Source organism: Melozone crissalis, unplaced genomic scaffold (assembly GCF_028551555.1).
Source record: "Melozone crissalis strain CALT ecotype California unplaced genomic scaffold, PUWL_Pcris_2 ptg000045l_1, whole genome shotgun sequence".
Classification (NCBI taxonomy): Eukaryota; Metazoa; Chordata; class Aves; order Passeriformes; family Passerellidae; genus Melozone; species Melozone crissalis.
The window spans coordinates 10,065,728-10,085,443 of NW_026535823.1; the positions used below are offsets into that span (position 1 = coordinate 10,065,728).

Here is a 19,716-nt window from a genome sequence, read left to right on the forward strand (position 1 = left end):
AAATGAACAGTATCCCAGCCTAGCCAGGATCAGCTTCCTATCCAGCTCTGCATTCACGTGACCCTATCCTAATACACAAATAACAGCCTTTAAAGCCAAGACTCACATTTTGAAAAAATGGTTCTATGAATTTTGCAAAAAAAGTAAAAAATTTGCCACAAGTTTGATCAGAAAAAGATTCATAATGCAACAGAAAGCACTAGTTTTGAAATGTTCTACTTCTGCATTAAACAGCCTTTTTAAAAAACTAAGCATTTTTCACTACACAGAGTAACAAATTTGTTAAAATTTCATCTTGACATCCATCCTTTTTTTTTGTCTGTTGACAAATCCAGAAAGATTGCTTGCAATATGTTTCCTAATTTCTTAAACAATTACTACTAAAATTTGTTGATAATTGCAAAAATAATCATCTGCTTCAGCAAAATTCCTTTTTCTTTTGTGCCCAAGTGCAGCAGTAAGAGAGAATGAAATTACTTCAAGTACAAATTTAAGTTGACATCTAATATCCAATTGCAAAATTCTTCAAGGATGACAGGGTACAGCAGGAGTCATCAGGCTACCACTTAAAAAGACAGACAATATTTTCAACAGGTTGAAATGGAGTTTCAAGTGTAATTTTGAAAGGAGAGACATATCTCTTCCTCTGTAAGAGTCTTTCCATGTCCTTGGACAATAAGGCTGCAGTGAATTACTAAAGTAAGAAACTCTCACAAGGGTTTATGTTCTCATTAACCTGATGAATTTTGTACAAAATTGATATCCACAGATAAGGATCTCAGGTTTTTCTAAAACCAAGCTTACATTTCCAGCCATGGCAATGACTTGAGATCCTTCCAACAGTGAAGAGCACACTGTTTTACTTCTTCAGCCAAAATTTTATCCTGTTTATATAAATATATATGCAATACATACAAAGAACCACAGGTAACAGAATATTTTGAATCTTTTTCCTTTCTTATTCAAGTCTTTTAGGAAGAAACTGCAAGTTTCTAAACAAACACACATACACTGACAGTGATTCAAGCAGTGTATATTGTTGCAATGTTACTATCCATACCAAAACAACCTGTTCACAGCTCACATGCTGCCTGCAGGATGCCCAGTGAACCCCATTCCCCAGGTAATTCCTTTGGTCTGTGGGACACAGCAACATTGTCATCAACAATAATCTTCCATCACCTTTTTCCTTATATTACTTCTCAAAGTAAAAAAATAAAACAGTGCTTTAAAGACTTACATTGAACATACTCCAGAAGAGGAAACCTTACATCCAGGAATATTAACTCCCCAAAACAATAGTGTGCCTTCTTTCCACCTTGAATTTAGAATGCATGTACTCAAGTCACAAGGCTGATGACCTCCATATCCTAATCATCTTGTCCCATAATAAAATACCACAGAAAAAAGTTTGCCAAAATAAAAATGGGAATATTTATTATCTTTTCTACCAAAGCAATGCAGTTCTTTTGAGATTATACATTGGTCTTTGCAAATGTTTCTACAGCTAAATTAATACTTTTCCATTTTGTAAAAAAATTAGACACATACTTCATAAAAACAAAACAAAGACAGAGGCTACGTCACCGAACAACTGGCAGGATTGTAACTGTTAGTAGGGATGAGCAAAGAAAGCTCATGCTTATACTTAAACCTCTGGCATTTGTATCATTATCATGTTCCAGTGGGACAAAATGGGGACATTTTCCTTGCACATTTCTGGGTCCACTTCCCAAGCTTTCAGACAGACTGTTAAATACTGGATGTGACCAGGAGAACCTAAACATTGCTCAGCAGTACTACATGCACAGGATGCAGGGGAAGGAAGAGTCAGACCCATGCAAACAGTACAGGACAAACCATTACAACTGGCAAACGTGCACTGGACAAAAATTGAAGTTTATGAAAAGTTTTATTTGTTGTCATGAAAATAGTATCAGAAGCAAGTAACTGTATGTGTTTTGCAAAGTCATCTTCATTTGGCCTCCTGAGCTTTCTTGGCATTCTGTTTTTCTTTTGCCTAGAAAACAAGGGGAGATGATGTCAAGCTTTGACAAGATGAAGGTCATTCTGGATCTTTGAATGACTACACATACAGGTTTAAATAAATTATGCAAAAGAAACAGAGATTAGGTAACTTCTCTAAGGGAAAAGCACTATTTTAAAAACATAATTTAAACTTTCATTTTTCATACCTCTATACAATTCCATTTAACATAGAAAAAACTCTTCCTAATGGAAACATTTTATGTCACAAGAAAACACCACACTCAGACATACAGATGATCAAAATTGAACTCTGAAACACACCAAGATCTTAGTGGTATAGATCTTTCAAATAAGTGGGAAAAACCCCCACAAAAGCTCCTGTCAAAATATTTGCAGACAGATTCTCATATCAATCATAAATAGTTCAAACAGGTAAGGAACTGGAACTTTCTTCCTTATGAATTTACTTAAGAAACACATTGGGCAAGAAGAGAGGACAACTCAGAAGCAATACTGGCCAACAGCTTTCTGTCAGAACATTAGTTAATTCTGAATCAGGCTGCTGCTTGTTACCACTTATTGAAGTGAACAGAACAGCATCTAATTCAGTGATTTAGAATTAAGATCTGTTACCACTAATTCACTGGTAATTTACTTGTGAAAGCAGCTTGATGGGCATTATCAATGGCTTCTGTTAACATGAAACTGGATTAAAACTCCACAAGTTACTCTCTTAAAAACTACAAGCCTGCAAATGTACTTTCCTAAATAAATTCAGCTAAAGAATGTACTCATTAAATAACACACAGCTCTTTTTTCATTATAGTAATTCAGAGAGCCTTTCAGTGAGTATAAAATCAGGGATCCTGCCTGTGGCACTCAAGCATAAGTGCACACTAGCACAGAGCTGACTACAGTTCAAGTGCCCGACCAGTTTCATAACCTTGCCAAAGTGGCAGACATGCTTATTTACGAAAGTTTTAATACAAACCTTAGCAGTAAATCAATGTTAATGGCCAGCTACCTTAGAAAGGGGAAGCCCAAGGCAGTAAATGAGCACAGGAGCAGGGAAAAGGGAGGGACCAAATTCCCAGCCATGTGCCATGGCTGCCACAGGAGTGCAGGGAGCCATCCCTGGCCAAAGAAGTTGGAAGAATAAATGACATGGGCTCTTTTATTTAAAAGAGAAGATATGAAGAATTATAGTAATATACTGTCAGCTAGGAAATACTCACTTTTTCTACTAAGGGTATTAATTGCTGGTGCTCTGCTAGAGTCTTTAACAATTCCATGATGAAAGGCAGGTAGTTATGTTTTCTTCTAATATTTTCAATCTAAAAGTAAATTAAAAGCATGAACAGAATTATTATATAGCTGAACTATTTTCTAGTCCCCATCCAGTTCCTTCACATTAATTGCAAAGCTCCCACATATATATATATATAAAAGCTGACTTGATCTTACAACTGTTCCAGTAATTTCATCAGAAAAGCAAAGACTACATACCTTATATCTTTTTAATTTTTGGTTCTCTTCTTCAATTAACATCTGGTATTTTGCAACTTCTGATTGTATAGAACTTAACATATTACTACTTTGATCTGTATCCATAGGCTCCTCCTTCCACAAAACAAAAATTTAAATTGATGATGTTACTCCATTTTTAAATTTTACTTTTTTAAAAGCAAGTTTTGTCTCAAGGGTATTTCTATCACAGAAAGATGCAGTTTTGTTTACCATTATAGGTACATAGCAGGAATTTGTGCAGTTAGTTACAAGCAGGTACTGGGAAAAAAACAGTTCCAGCTCCACAGCAAATGAGTCAAGGCAGAAAGTCAAAATGACACGGTCAGCACTGTGCTGAGTGCTCAGCTCAGAGCTGCAGCACTGAGTGCATCCACACTGTGCTGGACACATCTCCAGCAATCACTCCCTGCTTTTTGTGCTGCTGCTCCATTGGGAGCAAGGAAGGGAAGTGAACAGTAAAGCCAGCACAGAGAACTATCAGGGAAATACTTAAGCACTTGAAATTCCATGGCCTACCTCTGCCAGTTGCTGCTGTAGCTCTGCAATCCTCTGCTCATATATCATCTTCCTGTCAGACACAATAGCCATCAGGTTAAACCTTATCTCACCTTCACTGTATCTAAATGAGGAACAGAAAAACAAAACAACAAAGACAACCTGCTTTCAAAATTAGGTACCAACATGACAACTCAAAAGCCTTGATTGCATTTCATGGAAACAAAATTTTATATGGGTTTATTAAATTAAGTTGTGCTACAGATCCAATCTTGTTACAAAATAAAATCCGACCACAAATTAACTCCATCCAATATGTAACTCCTAATTACCTTCTCTCACAAAAATTGACTATTCCTGTCTGTGGTCACAAAACAAATACATAAACTGTCCAAAAAAGAAAACATGACAACAGAACTTACAGAAGATGCTTCACACAATAGTTTTTACTTTGTCATTACTATTACATGTTAGAAAATATTGGAGACTTCTCCACACAGTGTGAGAAGTGCATTCAACAATTAGACTAGCAGGCCTTTTGGAGGTTAAGTTCTCCAAGACCAACTTGCTAGTCCTATTTTGCTTATTAAAAAAAAAAGTCTTAAGCAAAAACTTAGAACTGTTTTCTAAAAATGGCATAAAATGAACTTTATTTCTAACAAATTTGCAACTGCAGTTTGGAAACAGAGTTAAGAAGTAGCAAATTTTCACTGTATGTTTTTCTAGCTTAAATTTCTAAGACAAGCCATTCCTAAGAAAAACTTCAGATCTCTATATACCAGCTGTATGGACAGAATGACTGTCTAATAATTTGAAGTGCATAGGCAAATGTTATTCATGGTCATGTCACTCAGCTTCCACTCACAAAGATGCACAGCTGTGTTACAGATAACAATCTTCTTTTCCAGAGCACTCCTAGGATCTCTCTTCACTACAGACACCTACTTGGATTAATTATGCAGCAGCACAGTGTATTTGAGATTTATCTGTCATCACATCTGCCTCATGTTGGGCAACAGGTTCTCAAGTCACACAGTGACATGCATAAAGAAATGATGCCTAAGTGCCATTGCTTAGAAATTCAGCAGCAATCCTTTAACTCAGGAATTTAAGACAAAGGAACTTCCAAGCATAGGGAAGGTGCTATATTTAAAGGCATCACGACCATTTACTTTTGTATGCGCTTCTCTATGACGGGCCGCACTGCACTTATCCAGTCATCCTGATGGCATGCACCTGGGGGAAACAGGAAAAACTCATCATCTTTGCAAAATTTAACAAAGGAAAAAAGTCAGTATCATGGCAAAATTTATTTCAGAGTTGACTCATATCATTCAGGCTTCTGCAGCAACTTCAGAGTATGTAACATGTTTTTCCTTAGCTACTGCAGTCTGAAATTACTTAGTTGAGTTTTCAGGAGGTGGAAGATGTTTTATTAATAGTAATAATTAGATAATGCAGTGACCAAAGCAATGGAACAAAGCTAAATTTTAAGGGCATAAGCAGCTAACATTTGTTTTGCTGATAACAAGTAATAATGGGGTGGGGGAAAGTATGTTACATAGTATTTTTATGACACAAGGGGAATTAGTTGGTCTGAGAACATTGAAGTAGACAGCAAAGGAAAACACTGTGGACAGGTACAGCTATTTAATGTTAAACTCTTGATTTTGTCTATGTGGACGCAATATAATGTTACAAGGTCAGGCAGAAAGAAAAACCATAAAAGGATATACGATAGAGAATTTGATTTCAAGTTATATGACAAGATACCCAGAGGTAATTTCCTAAGTTGAAAATGCCTCTTTTGCAATTTCAAGACCTTAAAGTAAATTTAGAGATTCAATCTTGTGACCACACAAATGATGTTAATGTTCGGTCCGAGGACTGTACAGTCTCTCTGGACAGACTAAAGACAAGATTAAGCAGCAAGCTGTTGCTCAGCCTAAACATAAATGAAACTGTCAACAAATTTGGGAAAACACTGGGAATGGAGTGTGGAACATGTTCTTGACCATGTATCAGACTCTAAAGTACAGACACTTGATAGGCAGTGCAGAGCTTTTCAAGACTCAACAGGGCAGACATATCTCAAGAAAGATTACAAAACAGAAGCAGTGTGTAAACACAAGCCACATAAAGGAAAAAAAAGTGTCTGGAGTCAGGTGTAAATATGCTCCTTTTACGTAAGCTTCTGTCTTGCAACAAAACTATCAAGGTTTTGGAAGGGATTGCAGGACCTGATCATTTGATTACTAAATGAAAAGAGAGAGAGCATCAGAGACATGGAGGAAGCAGGGAGGAAATTGTATTTTCAGACCAACAAAATTAAAACAATACAAACGACTGCAAGGAAGTACAAGCTTACAGCACATTCAGAAAACTTTCAAGGTATTATTTTAATAAATAATTTGCTCTGAACCTATAACATATGACCAATTTATTGCAAAAAGCCACTGTTAAAATAAAGGATGTTCAGCAAAAATGTAAAATTACCTAAATCAATTGGTCCTTCCCTTAAGCCATCTAGCTCATATAGCCTCCCATTAACAGGAACATAGCTTACAAAGTGAAAGGCATCTTCTTCCTTTGCTGAAGACTTTGCATCAAACTCAAACATCTGTTGTCTGCAAAGAAAATTTAAAAACCCCTGAGATTAAAAAGGATTTGTTCAAATTTTGGCCAGATTTAAAACATATGTTACCTGGCAAAACTGTTGTGAACTTGCCGAATCACTTCTGAGTTGCTCAGTGCCAAACCTTTCATCTGAAAGGAAGTAACAAAACACCTGTAAACCACTAGAGCTGTAACACTGTGACACTCAAAATGCACAAAACACTGGTCACTCACTGCAGCATCAAAGCTTTGGGAAAATTCTTTAAATTCTGACAAGGTCTCTCCTAGGTGAATGTCTTGATGAGCACAGTTTAACAGCACACTTACTATGGCTTGAGTTGCACAGGCATTATTTATGACCTAGAAAAAAGCATTGAAGAAAGAATTTGGTCAGCACTGGTGATAAAAGTTCACTCCAAACTGTGTTTGCTTTTGTTGCACACACCCTTATGCTGATTCACATATGAGCTGCACCCTAACACAGACTGGATTTGCTGCCTGGGTAGCTACAGAAAAGCCCCTGCTATGATAAAATCAGCTCTGCATGCTGTCATAAACAATTCACTGATAAAACTCATCTTTCACAGCTGTCCTCAGAAACTGCCATTCCACTGCCTCACCATCTCTCTAAAGTCAATAATGAAAGACATAAACCCTTGGATCCCTGTGGAGAAGCACACAGTAATATTCAAAGCAAGTTGCCCAAATTGCGTTATCTATGTTCTTAACAAAAAGCCAACTCTCCCAAGAAAAGTCCTTCAAATAATCAGATCTCCTGCTAAGAGTAAGTAAGAGGTCAAAAAATTTAATTTGAAGCAATAACACACATTATGGAACTGAAAATTGTTATTAAAAGTTTTTATTGGACAAAAAAAGTCAAGTGTTCTAGGGATAAACTAATAAAAGCATTCCAGGATGTATATATTGTTTAAATGATGGTTAGCTGAATAACATACTTGCCCAATACAGCTCTCCTTTTCAAGTTAAAGTTACTAGTTTGACATTTCAGTGTTAAATATTCCACTTGGAGAAAATATAAACGACCCTCTTTGTATAAAAGCCATATCTTTATGTTGTTCACCAATAACCAAAGTAAAACACCATATTAAAAGAAAGAAGCTGCAAGGATTATTTAATCTGAGATTTAACTAAATGCTCTGTTATCAAATGGTATGAGGGCATAATACAAGACTTTATATTAGCAGTTTTTTCTCAGAGAGCTATAGCTTAGGAATGAGTAATGCATCATTAGTCTTTGAGACTATTTTGCAATTGAAAATGCTACTTAAAACTTTGAGAGACGATGTGACTTTTGTATAAAAATATGAAAATTAGTTCAGGGCCATGAATGTGAAACCACTTCCAACAAGAAAGGAGGGAAAAAAAAAAAAGAGAAAACCCTAGCAACCTGTTTCACAATTGAGGCCAGTCCTAACAAAGGAAAACCTACTATGTTAATACTAAAACCATATCATAAATTTATTTTCTATACTTTAGGGTGTTCTCAGTTCAGGTTATGTATATACACAGATGATAAATAATCAAACATCTTAATTTAAGAAAAATACAATCTAGTTGACTTAAACAGTAATCAAGGGAGTCAGCTACACATACAGAACTGATTACAGCAGCCAAAACTGAAATTAAACCAAGTGCAGGTACACCAGCTAAGGGCTAGAATACACAGGTGCAAAATAAGGGACATACAAGGAAAATCCATCAAGGGCACTGAAATGAAGAACCAGCAGCAGAAAAACTCCAACTCCCAGAGCAGCAGAATGGCACACTTTGAATGACAGTAACTTAGGAAAAAGAACTAAAGACTCTGAGATACAGCTAAAGAACGTTGGCAGAGACAGTGGTAAGGTAGTGCTGGGATGAAAGCAGGGAAATCTCAAGTGGATCAGAGTGGCTGAAGCTGATGCAGTGCAATTAGGCTGACAGAGAAGCAGAAGGCACATCACCTGAGCTGTACAATGGAGGCAGGGTCACTACAGCAAATTGTATTTGCAAATGACAGTTAATACAGGCCATTATAGGAGAGACAGGACTGAATGGCAACTAACTTTGCTGAAAAATTAAAATGGAACAACCAGTTGCTCTTTCCAAACAACTCAATAATGGCTTCAAAACAAGGAAAGGAAATTTACTGAGATTTTGTATAGCAGGATACAACAGCTTGAAACAGAAAATAAAGTCAGAGGAAAAAGTAGACTTTGCAAGGAATTAATGGGCTCATCAAATATTGGCCTTCAAGCATGTTTTGTATTCCAACTACATTGTGAAACAAGTCTGATGAAGTGTAAAGGACCAAGCTAAACAAAGTCTGCTAGAAAACACTGCAGAAGATGTGGATCTGACGGGAATAGCCTCCAGCTATTGAAATGAAAACACATTATAGAAATAGAATCTAGCACTTCAGTCAAGTGAGAGGCAGGAGTTAAGGAAAAGGCAGCAACAACAGTCCTGTAGCAGAGGAATAGAAGGAAATGCACGTGATGTGCATAAAAATCCAGTGTGTCCCTGGGTGTCAATGACACAGGGGAACACCAAGATGGAACAAGGGAATCTCTAGCTAGTGGTGGCTCAAAGGCAGGGTGAGGGGTGCACAGTGAGGATGTGACTGCAGGACCAAATGCAGGCAAGTTTGGGATTTGTCACACAGACACAGTGCCATCCGTGCACACAGCCAGTCCAGCACTGCTCCACACAACCTGGAGAGCCCTTCAGGATACCCATCTCTCACTCCCAGTGTGTCTCTTACTTAGGGTGCCTCAGCATAACAGAAAACATTCTTTGCTTTTAGCTAACATGATAATAGATTCAGGTTGTTCCCAAAAGATTTTTATTTGGACTTGAGGATTAAAAGGATTTTCTATTTTTGTCCAGAAATACCAACATTTGCCTGGATATTTCTGTCCAGGAAGCCTTGGTGAGGTATTAGATTGATCAATACTCAAGACTCCAACTTAAAGCAGACGCTCAGAGTTAAAAGATTGTGTAGGCAAAAGTTCAAGGGGTGTTTCACAATACTTGCAAGAAAACAGTAACATACATACACAGAAATGTATCAAGACAAGATTGACCTATCCCCAGGTGAAGTTCAGCTTAAACCAAGCAACCACTTGATGAGGCTACTCTCTAAGTAAGATGCATGACTTCCTAACCATGCACCTTTCTCTAGGGATCACATCTGACCTTCTGGATCAACTTCAGGCAGAAGCACTTTAAATTCTTGACTCACATCTTCTACCTGATGGATTATGTATTTTGCTTTTCAAAAAAGCTGTGGACAAGCCTGGGCTGCAATTGGTAGTATAACCAGCAAATTCACTTACAGAACATTCCAACATTACAGAACAGTTGAGTTTTACAGAGCTCAACATGAAAAATTCAGCCTTAGCAGGAAGTTCCACCATTTATTCTCGTTTAGAAACCCAATATAATTTTTCTATTTAAATTTTGTTGGAGTAAAGATATAATCTTTCTACAGCTATATTCAGTTACTGAATAATAGCTGAAAATCTCTTTCTGATTTGTTTCATGTCTTAAAGTTGTACTTCTTGTAAGTTATCTGTTATCCCAAACTTAGCTTTAACACAGGTCTATCTTAATGTTACCAAATCTGAAAAGGTCATTTGAGTTTGAAATCAATCAAGTACTGGAAATATAAAAAAATACATATACTTCCATTAGTGCCATAAACATAACTAGAGAACAATGGTTTGTTATTAACAGTATCATTTATAAGACACTCCTTCTGAAGGTATTCCCAATTAATGCAGTTAATGTTCTGTCATGACAATGCAAAATAAAATAAATACATGGCACCTAGGAAAGGCAGGATGCCAACAGTTCCATACTAAAAGCTGAAGAATTTATTAAACTCAGAAGTAGTTTCAGATCTGCAACAATGGCATTCTTTTTTGTCCAGAGACACTTCTGCAGTGCTCAGCAGAGAATGCAGCTCCTCCAAAGAGTGTGGCAAGGACCTGAATATATTGAGCAGCTGTAATCATGTATCCATTGTGTGTGAAAACAACAGCAAGGGCCCACTGAAGCAACACAGAAATCAGGAAATTCTGAGTTAAGGCTGAAACTGTATCCTTAACTCACCTCATGGTGCCTATGTATCCTAGCTCAAAGGGAATGTAAGATCATCCAGAGTTCTCTGGCCTCAACCAGAGGACCAAACCATACCTAGGCATAACAGGGAGGCCAAATTTAACATGAGTGCACATAAAAGTGACCATTAAAAACACCCCTTTAATATGCATGCATACAAGACAGACTTCAAAATTCAACCCCCCAACACAGGCGTGATATAACTTGAAACAAGATCTAGTTGTCATTTGGAATTCAACTACAACATCACTATGGAAGTGGAAATGAGGAAAATGGGAGCATGCACAAGCTTCTTACCAAAATTGTGTTTCCTAGTGCAATTTTAAAGATGTTTTACTAGACAGTTTGAGAGCTGTAGCCTTTTACCTCTAAATAAAGTTCCTCATAATAAAGCAATTTTTAAAATTGAACACATAATAAAGTTATGAACAGAAACAAAATTTATCTCCTCTACTCAACTCTTGTTGTATATTAAGAGTAACCTTGTCTTGCTCACACAGGATTCAGGAAGACACGTGAAAACATGTCTGCAGTAAAACCAATTGTACTAAATGTCTTCAGATGGGAACATTTAAAAGAAGAAAATGTGTGAGAAAAGAGAGGCAAAGACTTGTGGAGATTTTTCAGGCTCCAGTGTCATGACAGTTTTGAAGATACAGATCTACAGATCAATAACCTTAAATGTCATAAAAATTGCCCAAACCAATCTATTTGTTCTAGGATCCCAGCCTACAAATGAACATAGTGTAATTTTACATCATCCCTTTTGTAATGAAGAAAAAGGTCTTCTGGCAAGACCCTCAAAGCACGCACAAAATTTAGCTTAAAACATAAAGAGGAAATAAAAAAGACACATGAACCCAGCTGCATGATGGCTGGGAGGACTTGCTCTGTCACAACACAAATATTCAATACTAATGCTCATCTTGCTTTGTGCTCCTGGGTGAGTCAGAAGGATCCAGACTGTGGTTTGAAAAGTGCAGTAACTTCAGCACTACCATAAAGAACCCCCTGTTCTCTCACTTACCAGTTTTGTCCTGACTTGCTGAACAGACACATCTCACAGTACAGCAGAGACCAGCCCAGATACCATGCACAGAGAACTGCTGGGGTGAGCTTCACTGGCTCACAGTGTTTCACTGCACCCTGCTCTCAGCAGCAGCAAATTATAAGATCTGACATGCTCAAGAAAACACTAAATCCTCAAAACATTGCTTGTCAAGTTGGATCCCTAACCCAGGCTAACTTTCTTCAGTGTGAAAGTCACCAGAGCTAAACTGGTATTAAACAGATTCCTCCAAAATATCCAAAGCAGTTTCTTTCTGTTACTTTTAATAATAATTTCTCTGCATCTATTTCTAGTTGTTCAGTCACAATAGCTCAGTGCAGGCAAAACCGAACTGAAATGAAACACAAGCATATAGATGTCTTTAAGGAATGTTTTATTTTGCAAAGCCACTGCACTTGACTGACAGATAACAATAAAAAAGGAAAAACATTCTAATTCTAAACTTGATGCAAATGACTTTTGAAACATCTATTCCACGCCATCAAGTGGCATAACCAGGCAGTACCATTCTAAGAGTCAACATTTCTAGAAATTGCTTTCCATGCTAAAACTAAGAGTCACTCCAGCACACTCTCTTTAAAGGCAGCAGGTAAAGGAAAGGGACAATTAAAAAGGAGGTTTCAGCTTAAGAATACATTAAAATATGAGTGTTTCAAAGAAAACTATAAAATAAAGAAAACTTTTCACTGTTAGCCTTTAATTTTGTGGGGCTTGTTATCAAATCTAACATCTTCCATATTTTGTGATGTACATTCTACAATCTCATCTTAAAGCTCAAGAAAGCTCCTCTTAGCTATTGCATTTAAACACAGTGTCAAGCTTCAAAAAAGGAAGGGGGTGGAAAAGGCAAAAGAAGTGGAGCAAGCAGACAAATGCTTAGAAACTGTTCAGCATTCACAAGAACAGCAATTCTAGGACAACCTCAGCTACTCACAAGAAACAAGATGAAACCCCTTGAGTGAGGGAAAATTCACCTTTCATTTAAAATAAAAACCCAACATCCTTCAAAAAAACCCCTCTCTAGATTCCAATCAGAGTAACTTCCTCCCACCATGGCACTACCTTTTGAAAGCTACATCAAGGACTTTAAGTTCTTTGCCTCATGGCTGTTCTTTGGTTACAGCCCATGGCTACTAACAGTATGTTTGGTTAGACAGAAATCACAACCTAAACCAGGGTCTATGAGAGCTACCAAACTACAGTTAGTAAACTACTACTGATCACTGCATCATAAAAATGCCGGGCAGGGCTTGGCAGGACTCAAGAGCTACAGCAGGGGAAGAATGAAGAGAAGCAGCATTGAAAAAGCTGATCCACAACAGCATGATTATAAAAGGAATGAAACAGAAGTGCAGGTACAGAGTGGCCAGGATGACTATTTGCATTGTGTTCCATACTTCTATACTTTTACCTGGAAGTGTGAATACATTTTTTCATATCTTGAAATTTACATTCAAAATTTGCATTTGTGGTGGGAAATAAGAAAAAACCCAATGAAAAAAAGCCCCCCCAAAACCCGCACCCTCAACACCCCAACAACTATACCATGTAAGTCTTCACAGAAATCCTAATAATTTGCCCTTTGATGACAATGTTTTGTAATAAATACCCATATTAAATACTCCTACTTTCATTCTGATCACTTTCTCTTGCTTTTCTTTCTTGCAAAAAGCACGCACAGCAGTCTGTTAACTCCAAGACAAAATTTCAGTACTACTCTGCATTTAGTAAAACACAATGGACTACATCAGCTAAACCAATTTCCCAGTGATTTCTAATTTAAATTCACATTTCTGATTTGAATACTTAAAACTTGCATACCAAAATGGTCTGCAAACCCTTAAAGGAAAACATTATCCTACATCTACTGCTCAAGCTTCAGAGCATTTAAGAAAAGTAAGAAATAAAAACAGGATCAAAATAAATTTGTTCTAATGAGTTGTTGAAAGTGGTTTCAAAAGAAGTAATTTGCTCATCCTGCTGAGAACATTTACCACAAGACACTTCTACTGCACAGAAGACTGAGTTACTTTATGGGTGAGGGCTGACAAATAAATAAGAGCTTTACCCTTCCATAGCTGCAATTTTTGTCAGACTTGACAGATTAAACTGATTTGCTTTGTCAATACACAGCTCCTACTCTCAGAATTTGTTGAAACTACTTAACCTTGCAAAATGTTGATTTCTGTGTACATATTAACCAAACAACAGCTCTTTTTTTGGGGTTTTGTGGGGGTTTTTTTTGGTTTTTTTTGTATTAAAAGCTATGTTTCATTATATAGCTAAAACAATTACTGAATTTCTCATACCTGCTTAGCAAAAAATATTGTATCCAGTCTGGAATCCTGGACAACAGAACCCGCTGGCTCCTCTCCGGGCTGCCACTTGAAGAGAAAAATCAGCCCATGTACTGGCCTGAAAAACAAAATTTATAGTAAAAAGGTCACCCATTCTGATGAAAAATATTAAAATTATCTGTACTGTAGTTCAGCTGCATGCTGGTATGGTAATTCTGTTAATTCTTTCTAAATACCGGGAACTTGCACTGTAATTTTCAGATGTGCTCTTTTAATTAGACAAAAGACAATTCAGGTTTCTTTCTGTAAATGCTAAACAAACAAACAAAAACCCAAACAAACAAACAAACAAAAAAATCCCAATCTGAATTAGCAATTAGCCACTAATTTTCAAAAGTGAGGACCAGTTTTCCTGGTTACTGCAACTTTTATAGTTGCAGAACTCTCATGTGAATTGGTTAGTGACAAACAGCTATCAAAGCATTTGTCAGTCATACACAAGGACAGGAACAAACATTTTGGTAATCCTTATAGACACAGATGAAATGGCCCAAGAGGAGCTCTTCCAAAACTTCATGCTCTGAGTTAGCCCACCACAAGTAAGAGAAACCCAGTTTTCTCTTCTAGTAAAAATGTGTCTTGCCTTTCAGACTACATGTCCTGAATAGTAAACAGCTTTTACTACACTTTGCACTGTATTTATTGATAAATTTTTGTGTTCTGGAAATACTAAAGAAAACAGGTCTTAAAATCTTCAGTTACAGTAAGAAAAAAACTTATTCATCAACTTAAATCTGAGGTCATCACCAAAAAGAGGCCAGAAATGGTTTTGCTACAAAAGACAAACATACACCTGTAGTGCACAAGAAACTTTTCCTAAGCTCTGACCAGAAATCTGAGATGCATTTTTTCAAAGTCTCTCAGTGGAATTCTCCCTTCAGCACATGTCACACTTGAGACAGCCACACTACACAGGGTATCATCACAGAATTTCAGAAAGCTTCAGCCCACAGAGTAACACCATGTTACTTCAGAAGGCTTCAAGCCTCTGCCCTTCTTGTTCTCCAGCCCAGCCTTTTATCCCCTCCTGTTGGTGCCCTGCCCTGTGTGCCCTCTGTGCCCTTTGGTGGCTGCTCAGTGCCCCTGGGCACTCCATGGCTCATTGCTGTCAGTGCTGCTCACCTGCTGCTCACAGCTGCACCCACTGGGGATGAGGCTGGGCCAGCCCACTCACAATCACCACACACTGTGTGCCTACAGAGCTGCTGTTTAGAAAACAAAGATGCTTCTATATCCTTTCACTCCCAGTGTTCATACATTGTGTAAAATATTGCAGGTGTAAATGGGAAGGGAGGATGGAAGCTGGCCATCCCCCAGGACTAGAAAGACAAAACATCTGCAGGATATGCAAAGCTGTCACTTAATGAACAAACAGGTAAATGCTCTGATGGTGCACGCAGCAAATAAACCAATTAATAGGCAACATTTCTGCCATTCAGGTGTTGCTGGTGAAACATCTTCAGTCAAAAATTCTAGAAGTACATCCTCTGTACCAATTCCTGCATCTTTTGAAAGATTAATCCTACAAGTATGGGGTATTTGCACAAGATACAAGAGTATGGTCCAGGTTAAATTATATTTTCCTCTTAAAATCCTGTATGTAAACATGGATAACAGCATGTTTACACATGGACAAAACATTAAAAGAATTAATGTTGCTTAATGAGGGCAAAATTGTTCCACATGACACCAGTCATTATCAGTTATAAAAAATCTATTTGCCTTCACATCCACATGGAAGTGGTTCTGCAGGAAAAATGAGCTACAAAGGTATCTAAGTACTGGAAAATAATTTAAGACAACAGAGGCAACATCATGGGATGTGAGGAGAGAGGGACATAAAGCAAGGAACCCAAGGAATAATGCAAGGAAATTCACCCAAGAATTTGTTAGGAGCTCTAAGGCAAGCTAATGGAAAAATCATTACAAATCTACTTCCACATTCTAGCTACCATCAGCATTTCTTTCAAAACCTGATTAAGCTAGATTAAGTACCAAAGCATTAATGAAAAGCAATTTAACTGCCAGGTATTCCATTAAATCAAAATCCTACCCAACTTCTGTTGAAACTGAAGGAAAAAATACAAACACAAAATGCCCCAAACAACAGATCCACCAAAAATACACCTGAGTTTAGTACCCATTCTTTCAGGGACTTCAGACAAATGTGAATAAAAACCATATGCCTTACTTCAATTTTTCAAAGTTCTCTGGCTCCAAACTCCATATTTCTTCAACTTGTGCTCCTCTACAGCCTGAAATAAGGAAAAAATACAGGTTTCTTCAACTAACTCATTTTAAAAGGGACGCTGCCATTAAAGACAGACTTATGAAAGAAAACACAAAGACATTATGTAATATTTACAATTAGTATATCCAGGCTATGGAAAAGCCTATCTATGGGCTTTAACAGACCTTGATTAAAAAAACCCACAAGAGAGGCAGAGAAACTATTTCAAGAATTTATGAACCTGTGTATGGTGATACTGTCTTTACAAGAGAGTTGCATTTAAAGAAGAAGCAGAGGAGATTAAATACCTCTGATCACTTCATGTCCTTTGCTTAAGTGAAAACAACACTGCTTATAAAGGCACTATCAGCAAGCCCAAAGCAGAACTTTAAACACCTGCCTTCAGACAAAGACCTATGGTAGTAGACCAAAAATGCTGTATGTTCAAGCAAGACATTTGCATAATACACAGCCCAAAAGGTTCAAATATTTACTATGTGGAAGTTTCATTTATTAGCTAAATAAAAACGTAAAAGAAGCATGTCTGGACTTTGTTTCTGAGAAAAAGACACAACAAAGTATGAATTAATGAAATGCAGAATAAAATAATTTTGGTTCTTTGGCTGAGAATAACCTGGCTGCTGTAATAACCATATATTCACCAAAGATTTTAAATGCAATTCAATACAAAATTTAGCATTCTAGAAGGCCAGGCAGCCGCTTACAGGCTACCCAGCCACAGCTAAGCCCCACAGCTCAGCCTAGGCACAGCTCTTTCTCTGAATGTCCTCACTCCTGGGGCTCTGTAACCCGAACACCTTCTCAGGGAAGTTCAGTTTGGACATTCGGAGGAATTTTTTCAAAGGGCTGATGAGACGTTAGAATGGGCTGCCCAGGGAAGTGATAGAGTCACTGCCCTGGAGGTGTTTAAGGAAAGACTGGACACGGCACTCAGTGCCCGGGTCTGGCTCACAAGGTGGTGATGCTGGGTCATAGCTTGGCCCCGATGATCTGAGCAGCCCTTTCCAAGCCCAAGGGCGCTGCGGCTCCGCGGCAGTCCCTGCCGAGCCGTCCCGCCGCAGAGCAGCAGGTGCCGGCCCGAGGGCCGGGCCGCACAGGCCGCGCTGGGGCCGGGCTCGGCGGTGCCCGCAGGCGGCCGGGCCGGGCCGGGCACACCACGGCAGCCGCGCTCGCCGCCGGCAGCGCGTCCCAGCACCTTCCCGGCCCTGCAGCAACCGAGCCCCGCATGCCCTCACTGCCCGGCAGGGACAGCGGGCTCGCACCCAGCGGTGCGGGAACAGCCCCGCGGAACCCCCACCCCTACCCGGCCCCGCTCGACGCTCACCGAAGCCCTTGATGAGCTCCGTGAAGACGCCCGGGTCGCTCTCCATGAGGCACCACTCGCCGGCGCTGCTGCCCCCGGACATGGCGGCGCTGCCGCCGCTCAGGCTGCGAGGCCGAGCCGCGCCGCTCCCTTCCCGGCAGGACCCGCGCCGGGCACCGCCATGGAGAGGCGGGGCGGCCGCAGGAAGCGGCGAGCGGGACTGGATCCGGGGCAGCTGCGGGCGCGGGCGGCACCGCCCCGGCCGCGGGAGGGCCGCGCCGCGCCTCGGGGACGCGCTCCGGGGCGCATCGGGGGCGGCCGGCGGCTGCGGGGCCCTCGGGCGGCGCGGCGGGGAGCGGGGCCGGCCCCGAGCATGGCTCCATCCGGGCACCGCGCGGGGGGCGCGGCCCCATCCGGGTCCCGGCGATGCTGTCGGGGCGCGGCGGGCGGGGCTGGAGCGGGAGACGCGGATCCCCGGCGGCCGGAGCGGGACGGCCCTGCCCGCCCCCCGCGCGCCCGCAGCGGCCCGGCCGCCGCTCGGTGTCCCCGGTGCCTCCCCGGCCCATCGCCCCGCGGCCCCCGGCGCTGCGGCACCGCCCGGCCCCGCCCGGGCCGCGGCCTCGCAGGCAAGTGGCGCTCCCCGGGCTGCAGGGGAGCGGGATGCGGGGTCCCTGGGCCGGCCCCGGGGGTGCGGGGCAATGCGGAGAGGCCGCGGGGGCAGCTCCGGAGGGCCCCGGGGCGTGAGGGGCCCGCGGGGCGTTCCCGGGCGGGTCTCTGGCTTTACGCGTCCTCCCGTCACGCGTGTTTATCGTCTTTATGGAGACTGACAGCTGCCATCGCAGCTCGCCGGTATCCGCTTTAGGTGCTTCGATCTCCTAATTCTGCCCTACGTCAGCTAAGCTGCCTTGGCCCCCCAGTCAGTACGTTTTTTAAAGCACACAGGCTCTTGCAAATTCTGCAGTAGAAAGGCGTGGGCTGGTATGTGGTTCCTATAATGGGGTGTCTGCCGTGCTGCTGTCCACCGCTCCATCCATGGTTTGGGAGGTGTTCTCCGGGCATCCCGGCTGACATGGAGGTGCTTATTTCCTGAAGTATGAGAACTGTGTGGTCAGAGCTGTAGCACAAGGCTGATTTGTTACAACAATGTAACTCAGTGTGATGGTCGTGGTCTCTGCTCAATTAACCAGAAGACATTCCTTATAGTCTGCAGGTTAATGCTTATACAGAATTTAAAGGACAGAGAAGCAGAATTCAGTTTCTCGTAGATTGAAGTATATGTGGTTTTGAAGTATTCAAAGGCAATTTGAGAAGTTCTCTTTAAAATGTTAATGCTTTTTTGGTCATAAAAGACCAGACTGTTTCAAAGTTTAATTCCATGAGATTTTGCTACAAAGTGTCATTAGTTGTTAATGTAGCAGTTAAACTTAAGAACTAAAATGACAATCTGTAGTTCTGTTAAAGCTTTATCCTTTACGTGTTTTTTTTCATCCATCCGTGAAACTTGTCAGACATTTTATTTCTTAGGAAAGCTAGGACAAGTTGGAAAAGTCACGGAAATGAACAAATGTCAACTTAAAGAACTGAATCATGCTATGGTACAGCAACATACAAATACTGACTTACTACTCCACGTGTATAGACTGTTTCAGAACAGTCAAAGTCATATTTTACTTACACATTTCTATGGCAGCTGAAATATAGTGGGCTTTCTCTTTCATTAATAATGGTGAACAGACAGCCATGGAGTTTAGTTTAGCAATTTTTGTTATAAAAATCCTAGTCTGGGACTTTTCAGAATTGCTGTTTGCATTCCTGTAGTTCAGAAATTGAAAGTGCTTATGGAGCCAGGATATTGTTGATAAATCCTCCACAGGTGTTTTATATTCAAGTTCCCTGCTGCAGCTCAGCAGGTGAAGAGTAGGCTTATAGCAGAGCACATGTTAAGTGAGCATCTCCATTTATCCACCTGTTAGGGTAAAGTTGT

General features: G+C 40.2%; 1 protein-coding gene across 2 annotated transcripts; it reads right to left on the reverse strand.

Annotated features, from left to right (window-relative positions):
* Positions 1 to 1,410: 1,410 nt before the first annotated feature.
* On the reverse strand, positions 1,411 to 17,935 carry UCHL5 (ubiquitin C-terminal hydrolase L5). Of its 2 annotated transcripts, XM_054286233.1 has the most exons (11): positions 17,754 to 17,935; positions 16,370 to 16,433; positions 14,131 to 14,236; positions 6,862 to 6,987; positions 6,716 to 6,777; positions 6,508 to 6,638; positions 5,184 to 5,247; positions 4,033 to 4,135; positions 3,496 to 3,609; positions 3,225 to 3,323; positions 1,411 to 2,020 (listed from the first exon to the last, which is right to left on the reverse strand). In XM_054286233.1, the coding sequence occupies exons 1-11, from the start codon at positions 17,833 to 17,835 to the stop codon at positions 1,976 to 1,978; spliced, it is 996 nt and encodes a 331-aa protein (XP_054142208.1). In that variant the 5' UTR covers positions 17,836 to 17,935; the 3' UTR covers positions 1,411 to 1,975. The 2 variants fall into 2 exon arrangements, with proteins under 2 accessions (XP_054142208.1, XP_054142209.1); XM_054286234.1 differs by lacking the exons at positions 16,370 to 16,433; positions 17,754 to 17,935 and adding an exon at positions 10,744 to 10,827 and having other exon boundaries at positions 14,131 to 14,190.
* Between the last annotated feature and the right edge of the window lie 1,781 nt (positions 17,936 to 19,716).

Excerpts from the sequence above, each read along its gene's own strand:
- UCHL5 (XM_054286233.1), bottom strand. The coding sequence starts at position 17,835 with ATGTCCGGGGGCAGCAGCGCCGGCGAGTGGTGCCTCATGGAGAGCGAC. Across the intron at positions 14,237-16,369 it reads GAGAACTTTGAAAAATTGAA|GCCAGTACATGGGCTGATTT; the intron begins GTAAGGCATATG and ends TTTGTTTTTCAG. Across the intron at positions 4,136-5,183 it reads ATAGAGAAGCGCATACAAAA|ATACAGTGAAGGTGAGATAA; the intron begins GTAAATGGTCGT and ends TTCCTCATTTAG.